The sequence below is a fragment of the Equus przewalskii genome, chromosome 3 (assembly GCF_037783145.1).
Source record: "Equus przewalskii isolate Varuska chromosome 3, EquPr2, whole genome shotgun sequence".
NCBI lineage: Eukaryota > Metazoa > Chordata > Mammalia > Perissodactyla > Equidae > Equus > Equus przewalskii.
This window is the reverse complement of record NC_091833.1, coordinates 31,704,341-31,724,353: the sequence shown is the minus strand read 5'-3', so window position 1 is coordinate 31,724,353 and position 20,013 is coordinate 31,704,341. Positions and strand designations below refer to the sequence as shown.

Genomic DNA, 20,013 nt, shown 5'->3' with positions numbered 1-20,013 from the left:
GCCCTCCACGCCACTGAGCATGTGGGGTCTCTCGCGTCGCGTCAAGTGCCTTCTCTCTGGCCTCACCTCACACTCCAGAACTCGGTCCCAGAGTCTCATCTTGGCGAACTACGCCCCGCACAAGCCTGCCGAGTCCCTCGCTCAGACTGCACCAGGTGGGGAGCCTCCTTCCCCACTCGACTGCAGACTTCCCGAACGCACGGGCGGTGTGAGAGCGCCCACTCCTTCACCCACCGACGAGTCCTCACTGGACACTGCCTGCCTTCTAAGCCCTGGATGTGCCAGTGAACTAACCGCACCCCGGCCCACGTTACACTTCCATTTCGGGAGGAGACAGAAAATGAACAGAAGGACTTACGTGAGGCTACTAGACACACAGGATCGCGGAAGGGGGTGAGTGAGTGAGGAGAAAGAAGGCAAAACGGTGGCGAGAGAGGAGGAGGGGGCCACTCTACAGAGGGCAGTACAAAAAAAGACAAAATCGTCCCATCCGCAACAACACGGATGGACCTCAAGGGTGTTACGTCAAGCGAAATAAGCCAGAGAAAGACAAACAGCACACAGTTTCACCCATGTGGAGAATAAACAAACACACGCACGAAGAGAACAGATGAGTGGTTACCAGAGGGGAAGGGGGCCAGGGCGTGGGCACAAGAGCAAAGGGGCACATCTATGTGGTGACTGACTAATAATATACAACTGAAATTTCACAATGTTATAAACTATTACGACCTCAATAAAAGATTAAATTAAAAAATGAATTTAAAAATAAAGCGGCAATACTGCAGGCCTCCCTGAGAGGATGCCATCGACACAGGGAGTGGCTGAGAGCTGGGGAGCAGGCCGCGTGGACAGAGGGGAGGAGCGTGTCTGGAGCAGAGGGTCTCAGGTAGAGACAACTCGTTCACACTCACTTTTGTACACACAGTGCCTGGCACATAGCTGAGCTCAACAAATAACAAGAGGATGAATGATGACACTGGCTGGGATATCTAAGGTAACAAAAGTGGCAAACATAAAAAATAACCGAGGCAAGCCACGTGAAAAGTTCTCTTTCCACACTCATCACCGACACACATGCAGGCTCTCTACCTGGGAAGGCTGACGGCCCCGGGGCGATAACAGCATTTACTCTGACCTGGTCAACAAGGGACCACTGCCACGCCCGCTCCCTGGGCATGGGAAAGCTGCACTTTGTCTGCATCAGTAGCTGCCCTCTGATCTCATGACCACATTTGTGCAGAAACAGCCCAAAGAATGAAAGAAAACAGCTTATTACCTGATCTGCAGGTCAATCACCTGGATTTGGGACACTAAATGATGGAGATAAAGTGACCCATGGAAAACCTTAAAAGAAGCTTAGCGGTCACACATGCATTCTCATGGCATAAAGTATGGGTTTCCAAGGTGGGCAAGCCTGTCCCTCACCGTTCTACACCGCGTGGTCCTGATCTTCATTCTTACAACTAGAAACACCAAAACAAACCCATATGCAGGCCTCAATAGACTGAATGACGACCAGGCGTTCTCTTTATTTCCTTCAACTGGTCCTGCTGTCAACTAACTGACCCGTTCCACACACAGTGAGGCACGACGCTGTGCTGGGCAGCGGGGGTGCTGGAGTAGGACCAGATCACACAACACTCAAGAAAGCCTTCTTGAGCCGCCAGACCACTCCTGGGGCCCTGATCCTACCCCAGAGCAGCTGCCAAGCTCTAGTTAGACAACCATCTGTGTGGTGCTCCCCTCCGCCAGGCAGGGCCATGTCTTCCTTCCGCCGCTCTGGGCACAGGGCCCACTCGGGGCCTGGCAGGCTGCAGGCCTCCGTGAATGGCTGGCTGACCGTCGGAGGAAAGACAGGGCACCGACAGAATCAAAGTCCACTGGCCCTCAGAGCTCACAGGCACGCTCCTTTCCCTTCTCATAGAGAAGCGGTGGGCTACTTAACACAGGTAACTCAAATCTATGTTTCCACCAAAAAGAAATCAACGGCAAAGAAACCAAAAAGCAATGTACCTTACTTTCTGTCCACCTTAAAAGGAAAAGAAACCTGTTTGTCCACATGTTCCACGGGAGGCAAGACAAACTCTTTCCAAACACAGCTCTGGTAAGTGTGGCGGGGACTAGTCATTGCTGGGCTATCGCTACAGTATCGCTCGGAGGGAAGCTGAAGTTACAGCCAGCGAAGCTTCCAGCCAAAACTGAAGAGAATGCTTCCTAAGATTTTTTTTAAAAAGTTACTTCATCTCTTTCTCACTGAATAGAACTCTAGTCACAGATGAAAATGAAAGCTTACGCTCCTGGCACTTACCTCACACTGTGTAGCTGTGGCACGGAAAAGCCAAGAGTTTGATAAGAACCAAGACGGAACCAAGCGTACTTATTTTTGCCTCCAGTTTGTGAAAAACTGGAGGCAAAAATTTCCTGAGCAGACAAATCCATGACCAGGAATAAAAAAAGGCAGCAAGACCTTCTGATAGCAAACTGGCTCAATACTGTGCACACATCCACATCCTCGAACAGATTTTGCCCCCCAGCAGGCTTCGTTCGGCATGAATTAGCGGCTCGGTCCAGCTTCTGGACGCCAGGCAGCCCCGTCAAATCAGGCTGTGCTGGAGGCTGTGCTGCGCCCATGCCTTCCACTAGGGCCCAGCTCAGACACGGAGCCCAGCACTCAGCAGAGCGGCTCTCGTGGCTTTGGGGGAACGTAGTCATACTTACATACTTTTCTGTAATTACATACTTTTCTGTAATTGTGTTTTGCAACTTACAAACCCAACATAGGCCCCAGCATACAGCAAGAGCAGGATAAATATTTGTTGAAAAGGAATTAATCAATCAGTCAGTTAACAAACTTCAAACAGAACTGAAATCTCGCTCTGAAGACCCCACGCAGCAGATCTTCAAAGCGGCAACATTTCCAGGTCTCTCAGCTGGTGCTGTTTCCACAACTCATTCCACTCGGTGCTAAAATTAGACAATACCGCCCTCAGAGCGGCGCGAACCTGCACTTGTCGCCGTTCACACCTAACCTAGAGCGGAGAAGTTAAAACATTTTTGTCCAAAATATGACTTAGTTAATCCTATTCATGGGAAGTGCTCAACAGGTTAAGTGAAAAAAGCTACAAATAAAACCATGTGCAGGTTCTGGAACTCGGACTGGGGGCCTGGTCACAGGGATCCCTACTCAGTAGGTCTGGATGGCACACAGGGTGCCAGGTGGTTCAGACGGAGAAGACCGTGACCAAGGATCACAACTTAAGAAATACTATTATATAAAATGATCCCAAGTGTCTAAAATTTTCCACAAAAAGTACTGAAGGGAAGCATTTCAAATTTTAAAAGAAGTCATCTCAGAGTCGTGGGATTTATGGGTGATATGTTTCTCCTAATATTTTATTTTCTAGGAACATAATCAAGGAAGAAATGCTTACTTTTAAAGGTACCCACAAAAAAATAAACGGAATAATGTCCCCAAATGACATTCCCTAACTACTCTATCCAATTATCACTGAGGACATTCAAAGGCTATTTGCTTCACATTAATCCGCCTCAGATGTCCCCAAAAGAACGCCTTAGTTTCTTCCCCGCAGAGTTTCGGAGTTCAAGATGCTTGGGGTACTGAGGTGAGCAGAGAGCACGTTCCCAGATCTGGTGAAGAGCCTCAAGAGTGAAACCTTTGACAAACCACGACGGACCCCAATTGGCCCCCTGTACAATCATCTCCAACAGCAATGCTAACACAGAGAAGTGCTACCCACTTTCTAAAACCTGTGGTTTCTCACAGGCACCCGTCTGCTTACAAGGCAAATGCAGTCTCTGGCTTGGTCATCAAGGTCCTTCCTCACTCCTCTGACTCCTGGCTCACCACTTCACCCTACATATCATTTCAGCCGCACACTTATCTCGGGTTCCCAAACATGCTGCAGGCTTTCAGACTGCTCCTCTGCATGTTCTCCCCCATATGCCCTTGTCCTCATGCTTCTCTGCCCAAATGTCAGCTTTCTAGAAGAGACATCTTCCTAGTTTCCCCTGATAGCCACTCTCTTCCTTTCTCAGTCCATCTTATACCCACATACCTCTGGATCATGCCACTTCTCTCCACCTCCACTGCACCCTCCCTAGTCAAAAGTCCAAGAACCCCCCTACCTGATCTCCTTATGGCCACTGAGACCCTGCTAGAGTCTATGCTATACAGGACAGGCAGAGGGTGAGCCCAAACTGCACCCTGATTGTGAGGTTCTTTGCTCAAACGCTGCATCATCCCCTCTTCCACATTTTTCTCAGGATAAAGATGATAAGGAAGGTTGGAAGGTTGAATGGACTCCTTTCTACCTTCCTCTCCCAGCACTAAGCTCAAGATACACGAGTCCTCTCTGAGTTCTCCTAAGTGCTCCAAACTCCTTCCAGCCACAGAGCCACTGCAAATGCTGTTCCCACTGTCTCATGCTGTGCATCTCAGCAAAGGCACTAATTCTGGGGGACCCTTCCTTGACTTCACCAGGCCACTCTAACAGACTCTGTTCCCTTCCTTCCAGACACATTTCTCAGTTTGGAATGACACATGCATTACTGTGATTATCTGATTAGCAACTGTCTTCCTCATTAGACAGTAAGCTCCCTGGTAAGGGGGACCATCCCTGTTTTTGCTCATCCCTGCATCCTCAGTGCCTGGTACACAGGAGCCACTCAATAATTATTTGCTGAAGGAAAGAATGAATGAATGAACGAATAAAAGAATGAAAGTTCTTGGCTATGTTGTTCACATTTCTGTTAAAAGAACTACGACCCTAAAACAGGATTCACCAATTAGCCTGCTTCTCTCCCCCACTACTCTATGAACTTCTAAAACACAGGAACTCTCTTTTCAGCTCTATATTGCTAATGCCCAGCCACCAAAAATCCTTGTTCGAACAATGACAAAAGATATAAAGTCCTTTATAAGCAGTTCTGAATAAAAGAGTCTGGTATCCTACAAATTAATTCCAAATGAAATAGAGTGCTCCCCTTGGAAGACTGATTTTGCATTTTACTAGAGTCGGCAGTGGCTCAATGTGGTTGTCTCTGGGGAGAGGAACCTGACGTGGGGAGCAGGAGAGAGTTATTTTTTGTCATTGCAGTACTTTGATAAAAACAAAGGGGCAGGAGAAGAAAACGTGATTTTGGAGAAGACAGGGAAAAACCCAGGTTAATTACCCAATTCCCCACTATTCACTGGGGCTGGTGACCCACCAATCGCTCCCACTAACGAAAGGTTTGTCCTCTCAGTAATCTTGTCTAGTACAGAGACTGACTGATAGACAAGAACATGAATTTGAATCAGACCTCTTTTTACAATATAAAAATTGGACAGCATGGATGCCCTAATTAAGGGGCTGTATGTTTTCAAAATATCGCTTCTTTAAAAAAAAAAAAGTTGTTTGAACATTTTCTTCCTCAAAGATTGGCACCTGAGCTAACGACTGTTGCCAATCTTTTTCTTTCCCTGCTTTTTCTCCCCAAATCCCCCCAGGACATAGTTGTATATTTTAGTTGTGGGTCCTTCTAGTTGTGGCATGCGGGACGCCGCCTCAGCATGGCCTGACGAGCGGTGCCATGTCCGCACCCAGGATCCGAACCAGCGAAACCCTGGGCCACCGAAGCAGAGCGTGCAAATTTAACCACTAGGCCACAGGGCTGGCCCCTGTTTGAACATTTTATCACTAAGAAATCCCCACAGCACTTCCATAGTCTTCAGTATACTGGGTCTCAATGAGCCACTTTAACCTCCAGAATATCTGCTCTGTTCCCTGGCAAAATTGGATAAAAATAAGGAAACTTACTATACTTAAACACATGTCTTTAATAATTTTGAAAACAAGCTTTGCTCCAAAAAGCTCAGCTCAGTGACTATCCAGTTATAACAGACTGTATTACGATACCATGGAACAACAAAAACGTCCTAACAGGAAAAAAGCACAGAAGACATACATCAAACTGAAGATTACGGATCAAAGAGGAAGAGAATGGCATATTTTTTACTTTAAATACTTCTGTATTGTCTGCATGTTTTAGACATAGCATGTCTTTATTTTGTATTTAGAAATAAAATCAAAAAGGACTTTTATCAAAATGCACTTCACACAAAATTTAGTAATTAATAATTGGTAACATATTAGTAACACTTAGTAACATATTGGTATCTTTAAACATTTAAATCTTTGTCTCATTCATTCGTCCAGCCCCTAAACTTTCACTGAGGAACTAGTGCGGGGAAGTTGTGATGTGAAACACTGTGCCTTTGTCAGTCTCTTCTAGAAAAGCAGTTTGGCAAAGCAGAAAAGGCAAAGAATTCACAAGTCCAAAGACCTGCTTTTAAGTCCCTGATCACTGATGATCACTCACTTAAGAGCCACGTGACTTGAGGCCACAAGCTCTGTGGGTCTCACTTCATTCATCCGTAAAACGGTGACGTTAGCAATATATCACAGGGTTGTTGGAAGGATCAAACAAGCCATGGCACTTCATAGACCATGCACAACATTCCCCACCTGTTGATACTGCAATGCTTCATTACTGCTTTAGAACAAATATGCTCTTCCCTACCAATTATCAGATCTATTCAGAAGGCCTACTCCAGCTTTCAAATGAATATACACATCTTGGCAGCCATCAAAGGGGAACTACTACTTGAAATATCAAGACGAGCATTTTACAACACTAGGCAAGAATCTCCAAAGACTCTAGAAGTAAACTTCATCTTCCACCTCTCTTCTGTCTCCCCCAAAGCTTCACCATGTCCCACTGAAAGGAGACAGCCTGGTAATTTCAAGCAAACAGGGAGGACGTGTGTTTTACTCACATAAGATGCGTGTCTCCTGAGAGGCACTGTTTCTCTGTCTAGAGCTACTCAACTGCCTAAAATGGGAAAAACCCGAAAGAAAAGGAACACCAGAAACCCTCTTGACAGTCATCAGAATACCAAATACATTCACAATTGGTCCTGACCAAATTTAAAAGAATATAATAAAATGAAAAATGCACGCTCTTATCCAGGGCAAAGGACACTATCACGTTGTTGCGAGAACAAGTGAACAAAGCGGACTGTAACCCTCAGACCAAACGGCAGATCAAACTGCTCTACACAGGACCATATATCACACACTCTTGGGCAGTTCCAGTTCGCAAGGTCCACAGCTTGCAAAATGTAATATATACACATAACCAGCTTAATTCAATATATTTTAAAACATAAAAGTGAGTACTTTTGACACATACTCACAATAATGGTAACCTTCTATTTTGTGGAGAGGCAGGGGAACAAGTTGTGGAAGGCACGCCCACCGCCTCGGGTGCAGCCCGTGGAGCTCATCAAAGACTGCAGCCCCGGGGCGCCCTCCTCCTGGGCTCCTCCCTTCCCACTGGCCAGCCATCCAGAAGCACAAGTCTGTAACATGAACCCCTCTACTTTGTGCAGTCTTAAAGTGTGTTTTTTCCTACATTCAGTTTCTTACAGCAGGGTGTACCTGATACATCTAGTATTATTCAACTAACGTTTAAACATATTTTTTTCCCACAGTAGCTCCAATGAGAATATAAGTTGGGAGCTGTCACAGCGAATCTTTTGATACTTTTAAGATTACTTTGGCAGAAAAGAGCAAGGGCATACCAATTTATCCACATCCAACACAGAGATGAAAAGGAGCGCTTCTCCATGAAACAAGGACAAATGGGGAAACAAAAATCTACCACCATCAGATATGTTTAAGACAGAGAGACAGAGAGACGGGGGGGGGCGGGGGGTGGCGCCAGATAGGAAGGCAGCCCGATGTAAAAGTCAAGTCCCAAGGTTATAAGGGCAGGGCCACCAGCCTTTCTCCGAGGAGGTCCTTTCATTTCTAATGCACTAGTTGTCAGACTCTTAAATCAGAGTGCAGGCTTACGAGACGGTCCTCAGGCAGATTCCAGAAAAACAAACTGAGAACTGATCTGAAGAACAGCCACCAATAAACCTGCAGACAAGCCCAAAGGGGAGGGGCCTGAGGATCGCACCAGCGGCCATCATGAGCATGTGGACACTCGTGGCAGGCACCGGGCTAACACTCCACATGCACGCTGTCATCTAACAATTCTCAAGGAAGCCAGAAAGAGAAAGTCTGGGAAGCTCTGCTCTGATCTGCTTCCAGCCCCAAACCATGCTTCTGCCTCTACTCCTCAGCTCCCCATCTGCAGGAGAGGGCAACCAGAGCACAGGCTGTCTCAAGGGGGGCAGAATGGAGGCACTGGTTGACAGCAGCTGGTTTCTCAGGTCTTGTGCTGAAAACCGGGTCATGACTGAGCAGCTTTCAAATAGTCAGAAAGTAGCCAGCTCATGAAAAGTCTACATTCTGAAAACTCCCCATCTAGGCTTATGACAGATTCTACAATTTATGGCCCTTGAAACAAATACCACGAACACACCCCACACGCTACCTTTATTTCGTGACAGAAATGGTCACAGAAAGACCTTTTGGGAGATCACTTCAACAAACAGGAAAACTGCGGTCCAAGCACATGTGAGTCTTTGGAAATGAACATCTACACTGCTGAAGTAGCACTAAAGTGACAAATGACAGTAATCCAATGGCCCGAGGCCAGTAAATTCCAGTGCAAACCGATTTATCTGTTTCATGCCACAGGGATTCTTGCATGTGCGGCAGTAAACAGAAATGTAACAGCCTAACTACAAATTCAAAAGCCAGCTCTTCCTACTACTTTCCATGCTTTAGTATATAATGAGTAAGAAGTGTTCTCAGCAACCACCTTTAATGCGCCACTTGAAAAACCAGATCCATCAATATCAAGTACTTACATGTCTGAAATTCGTAAAAACACAAAAACAAACAAAAAATAACCTTGATGTAACTAATTCAAGCAGAGACGATATGACTTTTCTCAATTATTTGAATACTAAATTCGGAGAACAGCACAAAGTAAATGTGCCAGTAGGCTTGGCATTGAATAATCATTAAGCTTTGTAATCCTTCTCTCCTTTAAGTTTTCCTATGTGAACTACGTCAGTTCCACATTAAAAAAGCCCTGGAATATATGTCCTAACTTCTGCTCCAGAGAGGAATTTCGAATGAGGTGGGTCACTTGTTATTCACTGTGATTTCAGTACTGTGGCCCCAACGAGATGGGCTCCAGAGCCCGAGGGTGAGGCCTGGATGTGGCTCCTCCGCACTGTCGGTCCACAGAACCACCGAGGCAACCATCAACTCACAAGCGTTCAACACCACATCAAGTCTTAGGACACGTTTCAATATTTTGCTGTCACTATGCAAAAGAAAACTGCTATCTCCAAATATCCTGTATTTCAAACAATTTTATTTACTTCAGCTGCTCACTGCCTGAGACTCGAATAAAAATCTTTCGAAAATTACTAACACAGCTGTCAGTGATAAAGATCTTCAACGATAGGGTAACACTCCGCCATATGCTGTAAACTGGATCCCAGGAATCCCAGTGTGAAGTGTGGGGCCCGCTCCTGTGGGGCAACGAGAAGACTGCGGCCAGCCTGCCGCAGGGACCAGGACAGAGCAGCACAGTGCAGCCCCAACAGCGGGCAGGAAGCGTTAGTGAAGGGATTTCACTATAGGCGACTTCAACGAGCACAAAAATTTCTTCTGGTTTAAGGCAGAACTGCTCAGTTCAAATTAATTACCCCAAATCACTTAATCAGGTCCTCTGCGACAACAAATATTCATAAATCAGAGAAGTACTTACACTTCAATTGTCTAAGTTCATCACCTGTATTTGTTAAAAGGCTGAAAGCTGTCTGCATTAGAAAAGTTTCTGAGTTTTGCAGTGTTTCACTTCAATCCAGGAAACAGGGTTCAACCAAAAATATGGGAATAAGATATAATCTACACAAACTCTTAAAATTGTAACTTTAATCCAACTTTTAAAAAGGACTCTTACTGTTATTTTGTGGTTGTCAACCCCAACAGTAAACAAGTCACAGGCATACCACGGTGCTGAGCACACGGTAAGCGCTCAATGAGGTTTTGCTGAATTAATGAATGAATGGCCATTAACGTGGCAGGACCGAGGATGGCAAGTAACTGAATAAAACAAACGTATTAAAACGCTCAGCCTAACTCAAGCAGGACACAATCACTAAATCCTGTCACGTATGATTTCATTACTGTTTCATCACTATTCTTTCACAAAGAAAATTCTAAGAAATCAAACTATTTCCTTTGCTACCTTCTCCATGGCAGAACATAAAAGCACTTAAATCACACTTTAAAAGAATAAAAGCAAAGTGTCGATAACATTCACGTTTGGCTAACTTTCGCCACTCCAATTTTCTAAAGACGTATATAGGCAATACTGTTGTATAAAGCATAAATACCTGGACAACGAATGCATATGAAGTTACAACTAAGTTTACATATTATCACCACTAATTAACATTTCAATCAATTGTGCATTGTGATTGGTGCTTATAATAACGGAAGTGAATTATGCCTAAACACACTTTCTTCATTTCAAAATCACCATGAATATTATATTGCACATTAGTTCACAATGAACCTTGTCCCTGTTTGCACTAATTTTAACACTAAGCTATTTACATTAATATTTAAGTTGAGAAAAAAGCAAATACCAAATCTCTTACCAAAAAAAATCTTTGAATTACACCTTTGTAAAAATCACTCAACTAAGCCCCTTTTTCGTGCCAAGAACTATACGAAACACAGAAGCAGGCGGACAACAAAAAGCTAAAGGGGGAGAGTTCCAGCGCAAACTAAAATACTAAAAATTTAACAGAACTGCTGTTTCCTGTAAGATCGAATTTTTTTTTTTAAAGTTTTCGCGTTTTAAACCCCACAAGCATTAATTACAACAGTTATTAAAAATCGACTTCACTTCCAAAAGAGCAACAAAAAACCAATAGCTTATAAAGGGTTAGGGTTTACTGGCCACGAGTTTTCCGAATAGTTACTTTGTTTCACCTTCCCGTATTTAATACAAAAGCACACTGAGATGGTATAGAAGTGTGCAACAATTTCCAGCGATTCGATGTCAACAAATCAGCAGTCTCCAGCCAGCCTGACAAATACCACCACACGCCGATTTTCATCCAGAGTAACTGTAACCGGGGAGGGAGAGGCGAGCCAACAAATAGCTCAACTCCCCGCTCCCTAAAAGCGAAAGGTGCGTTTGACTCTTCCTTTCCCACGACGGGATGGCGATAAACGGCCCCCAAACTTTAGATGCTGTTCTGACATAGGGTGCGTTCGTGTCGGCCAGGCTGAGACGGATTCGTGCAAAAGATCGCACTCCAGTGCAAGTCAAAGTACAGCCCTGGAGACTCATTTCGAGTTTTCTTTGCAACAGTAACCTAAGGCTGCCCCTGAGCGATTTGGGGCTAAAAGCCAGAGACCCAGCCGGCCCCCCGCGCTCCATCAAGCTGAGAAAGCAGCCTTGGCGGGGGGGGGAGCAGGGGGAAACGGGGCACCCCCAAATCCCGGCGACTCGCACCGGGCGGGGGACGCGGAGCCCCGGGCGCGTGGAAACCTCTGCCGCCCCGGGGGTCTTCCGAAGCCCCCCGGCCTCCGCTCCGGGGCGCCCGGGGCCCCGCGTCCCCCGCCGGCGGGCGCGCTCCCGCCCGAAGGTTAACCCCTTCGCGCCCCCGCGCCCTCTCGCGCGGGCCCGGCGCCCCCTCGGCCGCGCCGCCCCGAGGCGGGCCCAGGGGCCGGGGGGCGGCGGGCGGCCACGGCGGAGGCGGCGGCGGCTCGGGCCTAGTCCCGGGCAGCGTGTCCCGGCGCCCTCCCCCACTCCCACACGCCCGCGCCGGGCCAGGGAGCGCCCGCCGCCCGCCCGCCTGCGGCTCGGGGCCCCTTCCCGCCGAGGGCGCGGGCCGCCGGCTACCTGCGGGCTGCGGAGGGCCATGGCGGCCCGTTTCAATGAGCCTCGGCGCTCGTTCGACTCCTCACGCTGCTTCCCCCGCCGCCGCCATCTTCTCGCCCGCACATACACACTCGCATCGGCCGCCGCGCCTGCGCACTGGCCGCGCGCCGCGGGGCGCGGGGAGGCCGGGCGCGCCGGGCGGGCGCTGCGCATGCGCGGCCGACAGGTGGGCGTGCGCGGCTGGAGCCGGCCCCGGGTGGACTCGGAGCCCGCGCCTCTAGGGCGGGTGCGGGCCCGCCCGCTGCGAACCCGGAGCCCGCGGGCCCGGCGGCGGTGCCGGCAGGGGAAAGGGCAGGGGCTGGAGATGATAACGCCAAAGCGCCCAGCCTTCCCGGGCTTCTCACATGCTGGGAGGCCATCTGGGTGCCGGGCCGCACTCAGGACGTCCCGAGCCCGGGGCAGCGGCCGGAGGTCGGCCCTGGGCCCCCGAACCCCAGGATCTGCCTGGACCGGGGTCTCCGAAGTGAACGCTGAAGATCGTGGGGGAGTCCCCTGGTTGATGGAGGTCACATCCGTCCTCATTCATTTATTCACTCTTCATTCATTCCGCAAACGTTGTCTGACCGCCTGCTTTGTGCCGCGCCTTTTGCTGGGCATTGGAGAATATTCAGATCAGTAAATAAACGCACACGTCAGGCGCTTAAAGAGTAAGCGCTCCATAAGTGTTACATACATGCACGCGTGTGTACAGACGGACCAGCTTTGGGTAATAGGTTCAGGAAACAGTGAGCCCCTCCCTGACCACGCAGTTTTCCATCTGGTTTGGCCCCGTTTCTAGCTGAGTGATTTCAGGCAGGTGACTTCCGTTCCCTAAGCCTTGGTTTCCTCAACTCTGGATGAGATTAATAAAATGTCTTAACTCATGAGAGTTTTTTGAGAATCAAATTAGACGAGTATGGACGCACTGACCAAGAGAGCCAGCCTTCGATAAAAATTAGCTACTATGATTATTTTTCATAACCGTTATCACTGGTTTCACTTATTCAACCAACAGCCTGCGGTCACCAGACCCTGTGCCTAGCAGCAGAGAGCCACAGGGCGATCCATGCCCACATTCCACAGGACGAGGGCCTGGTCTTTTCAAATATGGGGTGCCATGAAAAATGTAAGGGGCGGGGGGGATAGTGCTTAAATAAAAGAACTAAAATGACGTGACCAAATACAATGTGTGAATCTTGATTGGATCCTCGTGTGTTTTTTAAGCTGGTAAATGTTTTTTGACAGCTGGAGAAATTTGAGTATGGCTTGGATATAGATGATTTTAGTGAATTATTGGTAATTTCATAGTGTAATGATGATATTGTACTCGCGTAAGAGGTTGATCTTATTGTTAGGATATGCATCTGAAGAATTTAGGGGTCAATGTCATAATGGCTGGGAGTTATTTTTTAATGGTTCAACAACAAATAAAAGCATAAAAAGACACAAAAATATCCATCGAGAGAAACCAAATAAGGTAAAATATTAACAATTCTTAGATCTGATTAGAACTATCAGCTTTTATGTATCTTTGAAAATTTTTATAACAAAAAGCTAGGGTAACAGAATATAATATTGTACCCATGCTATGGTTACAAATGACAGGAAAATTGTATCTGCACATGGATAAAGGCTGGAAGGGAAATGAAAACCCATTGGTGAGTTATGGTGGTTGATGTCTGATTTTTATCATAACAGTGCTTGAATAAAAAATAAAAATTATGGTAAATAAGACCCGGCGCTGATTTTCAAGTGACTTACAAAGATATTAACACATGATTTCGAAGCAAGGAGATAAATGTCAAAAGGAAAAGATAAACTGGCACTGTGGGCCCTACAGTGTTTAGCAGGCCCTGGAACGTGCAAGGAGTCTAGGGGCAGTGGAGGAACCCAGAGCCGAGACGTCTCCGAATGAAAATCCTGACTCCCCACTCGCTGGTTGTGTGAACTTCAGCAGATTCTCTTAACCTTCCTTTGAATCTTTTGATAAAGGAGGTGTGGTAGGCAGAATAATGCCACCCCCACCAGCCCCAAAATGTCTACATCCTCATCCCTGGAACCTATGAATATGTGACTTTACAAGGCAAAAGGGACTTTGCAGATGTGATTAAGTTGAGGACTTTGGCATGAAGAGATTATTCTGGATTATCAGAGTGGGCCCATGTCATCACAAGGATCCTAATAAGGGAAAAGAAGGAGGAGACCAGAGAGTCAGATAAACAAAGAGATGTGACAAGAAGCAGGGCAGAGAGAGAAGGAGACAGAGAGGTTGATAGCAAGACACTGTGCTGCTGGCTTTGAAGATGGAGGGAGGGGCCCTGAGCCAAGGAACCCAAGCAGTCTCTAAGAGCAAGGAAACACATTCTCCCCTGGAGCCTCCAGAAGGAAGATAGCCTTGCCTAGACCTTAATTCTAGCCCAGGGAATCTGACCTACAGAACTAAAACAACCATTTGTAAACCAGTAAATTTGTGGTCATTTATACAGCAGCAACAGGAAATTAACACGGGGAAATAATACCACCTACTTTGCAAGTGTGTTGCCAGGAGGAAATGAAGTAAGCGGTCTAGCACGTGGAATATGGTGCCTGGCACTTTTTAACTACCACTCAACAAACGGTAAAGGGCTTTTTATTGTATCCCGGGGAAGGTGTAAGTTTTCTCCGAACAAGTAACATTTGAGCTGTCTTGATAAGTATGTCTTTAGAGGGGGTCCATGTTACCCCAGAAGCCAATGGATACATAGTCTCACAAGCAAATTTAATTTCTGAGCCCAATGGGGCAGAGCATTTCAATTAGGCCTGTCCTACCTGGAAAATTCTTTTCTGGAATTCTGATAGTATAGAAGAGTGCCACTAGCTGTGTGACCTCGGGCAGGTACCTAACCTCTCTGGACTTCAGTTTCATCTGTAAAATGGGAGAAATAATACCTCACAGAGACGTAGCAACATGAATATAATAACCAGATAACACATAAATTCCTTAGTAAGATGTACAGCATACAGCAAGAGCTCAATAAATGGTGGAAAGTATCAGCATTATTCCCAGACTCCTTGGAAAGGAAGGTGATATTTGCACAGGGAGAGCTCAGTGCATTTGACAGAATTTATTGCTGATGATAAAATTCAAGCTTTCAAACAAAAATTAGAATTTTGGGAAACTCGTATTCCCCATTGTGAGCTGGACAGCTTTCCAACACTTAAAGACTTTTCTGGTGAGATTGGTGATAATAGTAACAAAAGAGGGGGTTTTTAAAAAAATAATGAATAATGGAATGTTTCAACGTTTGGAAATTCTGCATAACTCAGTAAATCAATATTTTCCAAATGACCCAGTTGGGATGTTATAAAATCAGGCATGAGTAAGAGAGTCACTCAAAGTATGAGAGAGCAATGGATTTTAATCTAACACAGGACAGAAAGTTCATAGATAGGATTTCACATTCCACTTTCCAATTTTCCTGTAAGAAATTTTGCTTTTGGCAGAGCAACAAAGAAAAATATCAACAATTATCTGAAAAGGCCATTCCTTTTGAGGAATATACTTTTCAGGAAAATACTCCTGCCGCCCATTCCCAGCTCCATTATGCAGGCGAGACGAGATTTTCTTCATGTGCTTCAGTCGAAGCAACATATCACAACCGACTGAATTCAGCGGCAGATACGAGAACCGAGATCTTTTCCTATTGAGCCAGACATTAAGGGGCATTACAAAAATACAAAACAATTCCACTCTTCTTTTTCATTTTAGAAAATCATTATTTTTCCTTAAAAACACATTATTTTTATGTTGATATACAATGAGTTTAGGATTAAGTTGTCATACATATTTTTAAATGTCTCAGTTTTCACTCCTAACTGGTAAATAGCGACAGATATAATTCACAAAAACAAAAGCCTTTGGGCGTCAGCAATTATTTTGAAGAATGTCAAGAGACCTGAGACCAAAAAGTCTGAGAATGACAGCTCTGGGCACCAGGCAGCTCCGTGTTCACTTTGCATGTGCCTGCCGTCTGCCTGGAACGTTCTTTCCCTTGCTCACTCAGGTCTCTAATGGCCGTCTCCTCTGAAAGGTCTTCGCTGAGCCCTCTGTCCAGCAGAACCGCCCCACCGTCATCCCTGCTGACCGCCTGCTTGATTCCCTCCACAGCACTTATCACCAGCTGACTGTTGACAGTGTGCTTCTTCCTTGCGTGACTCATCTGTCTCCTCCACTGGACTCTAAGCTCCAGGTGGCCAGGTGCTTGGTCTTGTTCCATATGTCTCTGGCACAGCTCCAGACATTTGGCAGCCACTCAATAAATACTTCTTGAACGAAGGAACAAATAACCAGTCATTTCTTCTCTCACAGCTCTGGAGGCCAGAATTCTGAGATGGAGGTGTCGGCAGGGTCCGTTCCTTCCAGAAGCTCTGAGGGAGCATCTATCCCATGCCCCTCTCCAGCTTCTGGCCCTGCAGGCAATTCTTGGCGTTCCTCGGCTTGTAGCTTCGTCACTCTGATCTCTGCCTCCGTGGTCACCTGGGCTTCTGCCCTATGTGTCTCTGTCCCTGTGTCACTTAATAAAACCAACACAGAGGGTTTTTCATCCAGAGCCGAGTCAATTCTCAGGTTGTCTACTTGAGCCCTTAATTATGCCTTGCTCTGTGGGACATGCTATCTGAAATCTGTTTATCTTTAAACATGAACATCAAACTCAGCCCAGCAACCCGCCGGAGGACGGAAGGGAGCAGACGACAGAGCACAGGCTGCTGCCTCTCAGCTCGCTCTCGGAGACGCATCCACTCTCTGGATGGCACGCTGGCTTGGCTGTTCGTCCTTTGATTTCTTCTCCATCTCTTCCTCTCTTATCTTTGGTAGCAGAACTCATATAGTCAAAGTCTCTTCTTAAGGAGAATATCCATACAGGTCCTCACTTCCACATTGTAATCATTTCCTTGTCTCTGCCCTCCCCAGGGAATGGCACTGTCCCCAGACAACACGGTAACAATCAGACACCACCCTCTTGAAGGACCTTGGCTGGGGAAAAACTGCTGCAGAGGGGGAGTAAAGAGAAGGGAAGGAGCACCGTGGTCTGCACTGCATCCTTCATCCCGACCCCAAGTCGCTCCAAGACTGATTTTCTGTAACTGGGTTCCTACAAAATAGGGAGAGTGCTGTGTCATGCCCACCTCGTCGGGTGGATTCCCCCATCACCCAGGATGAGGAATGTGACTGCAACTTAAATCACATAAAATGATCCGTTACTGCCACGCGTTCGCGTTATTAACGAGTTCAAGTGGCGACATTGCTTTTTAATGCCCTTTCATTTTTCTTGATCCAGTCACCCCGACAAACCCTTCCCTTCCCCATCCATCCAACAATCTCTTATTTTTCATTGATTTTCATCTAACTTAGGTTTTTCCTTTCTGCCAGACAGACAGCATGAGGGGAAAAAAAGCATTCTTCCCATTTCCTTTAGCCCACAAAATAAGTATTTTTTCTAAGCTAAAGCCAAGATTAATTATTATGACAAAATCAAGAGATTTTGAAGAAAAAAAATCTGTGACCCCAGAACGCTGCCACAAACACTATGATTGATTTTTCCCCCTGAGCTCGTTGTTAGGATGTCATGGGCCTCTACAAAGCGGACTTTGGAGTCCCGGAGGCCCGAGCTTGGCTCCCCCTACCCCACTCAGCAGCGGGTGGAGGGGGCGAGTCCACTGCGGGTGCCTCGGTTTCCTTGTCCGATGCCTTTCTCACAGGGTCGCGGTGGGGACTAAAGGAGATCATACACACTAGCTGGAGTAGAGTAAGCTGAGGAACGAAGAGAAGTCAGCCAAGGCGACCTGAGAAGCTGATACCAACCAACCCTCCGAGGGGTGCGGTGGGCGTGAGGGAGTGGAGAGGAGTGGGTCCAGGAGAGACTAGAGGAGCCCGCCCGGTGCCTCTAAGCACAGGGCCAGACGAGCAGCCAAGTCTCAGGGGAGGGAGGGAGGGAGTCTCGGCAGAGATGTTGGAGAAACCGGCAGGTCGTATACTAACATCTATCGTTTACTGAGGGCTGTGCACTGGGCACTTCGTTAAATCCTTTATTTGTGTCAGCCAATCGTTTATTCATGTATTTGTTCATTTGACAAAAACGTATTAAGCTCCTACTGCATGCAAGCGTTAATCTAGGTGCTGGAGATACAAGGGTAAGTCCAACAAAATGTATATGCAGAATGTGTCCGTCTACGGACGGTGCACACAGATACACACACATTCTCAGCTGATGTTGTCCAACATGTGCGTTGTTTCCACACTTCACCATCACTGATGACTCTGCCATGAAATGTGTGTGGCTTAACTAGTCTTCTCCTGACTTTATCTTTGATGTTTTTTTTTTTTTTTGAGAAAGATTGGCCCTGAGCTAACTACTGCCAATCCTCATCTTTTTGCTGAGGAGAACTGGCCCTGAGCTCACATCCATGCCCATCTTCTTCCACTTTATATGTGGGACGCCTACCACAGCATGGCTTGACAAGTGGTGCCATGTCTGCCCCTGGGATCCGAACTGGCGAATCCCCAGCCGCCGAGAAGCAGAACGTGTGCACTTAACCGCTGCACCACCGGGCCAGCCCCTATTTTTGATTATTAAGTAACCAAATAAGCAATGACTTGGTGGCCCGTGAGCACATTTTAGGTGGGGGATGACCCAAGGGTTTCCTGACAGCTGTGAGTCCTCATAAAGGAGGCCACTTCCTGCCCAGGGCCCTGAGCAGGAGACGGCTTGTTTCGCCCCGTTGCACACTGGTGAGCAAAAGCCACGAGATTTCCTGGTTCTGCTCCAACAAGCATGATTGTGTTCTGGGGGGGGGGGGGTGTGGCACGCACACCTTGCTTTCCACAGGAGCCTCGACACGAGGCATAATCCCTGACACGTGGTGAGTGCTCCATCAATACTTGATGAATTAATGAAGAACGGGGGCCCCAGAGAACATTCGAATGGTAGCGAGGTGCAACAGCTTCAAGCCTTCGAAACCCATCCTTACGTTTTTCTCCTGAGATTTGCTTTCTCTCAGTGCAGGACAAACTAGATTTTCCAACCTTGACAAGGTGACCCAGCTAGTTAGAGACAGAAAGATTAGCCCCTCACACCTTGCCCGGATGATGGCAATACCCTACTAACACAATATCCTACTCCTCCACCCTTGTCTCTTTCACACAGCAGCCAGAGAGATCCTGTTAAAACTCGAATTTGATCCTGTCCCTCCTGTGCTCAGAACCCTCCACGGGCTCCATTGCCCTGAGTAGAAGTCCATGTTATGACCTCTCAGGCCCTCCGTCATCTTGTCCAGCCTCCCCTCATCTCCTACTCCTCTCCTCCCTGCTCTCTGTGCTCCTGCACGCTGGCCTCCTTGCTGTTCCTCAAACAGGCCAGGATGTTCCTGCCCCAGGACATTTGCACTTGCGGGTCCCTCTGCCTGGAATGTCCTCCCCACATGGCCAAGGCCGCTCCTCCACTTTCTCCAGGGTCACCCTCTCACGAGGACTTCCCTGGCTGTCCTGGATAAAATGGGAACATCCTCCCCGACACTGTTTATCCTCTTCTTTGTTCCTTTTTTCTCCTTAGAACTTATCACTGACGTGCCACACATTTAATTTATTTCCTTTAATGTCTGTCTTGCTCCCTAAAATGGAAGCACCAGGAAAGCAGAGATGTTTATCTGTTCACTATAGTATCCTCAGAGCGTGGAACAGCATCTGTCACATAAGTGCTCCACAAAATGCACTGAATCAATTAAGGAGTTAATTAACGGACCAGACTGAGGGTCTCCAGAGAGCCAGGACAGGTCACTTCTTTATCTGAGGGCTTCTCTAGTGACACATCGAGGATGGAGCCACATCTCTAAGATTGTTTTACCTCTGACAACCATTACTTGCAAACATCAAGATTTTGACTACTCTTCCATTGGTTCCAAAACATTCTTTTTTTTTTTTTTTTAATGTTCTCTAGAGCATGCTAGCCTGTAGCTGCACCTGCTCAAAGGCACCGTGGAGATTTCTTCCTGAGTTAACAGCCCGGAGCCATCTGTGTGGAAGATGAAAGATGGCTGCCTACTCTTTGACAAAATCTCTGC

General features: G+C 47.0%; 1 protein-coding gene across 1 annotated transcript in view; it reads right to left on the bottom strand.

Moving 5' to 3' along the window:
• The window catches only part of USP10 (ubiquitin specific peptidase 10), a 70,633-nt gene extending 58,545 nt beyond the window's left edge, over positions 1–12,088 (bottom strand). Inside the window, exon 1 of the mRNA XM_070612413.1 lies at positions 11,899–12,088. Within this exon, the coding sequence (XP_070468514.1) occupies positions 11,899–11,919 (21 nt within the window). The 5' untranslated portion in view covers positions 11,920–12,088. The remainder of the gene's footprint in view (positions 1–11,898) is intronic.
• Positions 12,089–20,013: the final 7,925 nt, after the last annotated feature.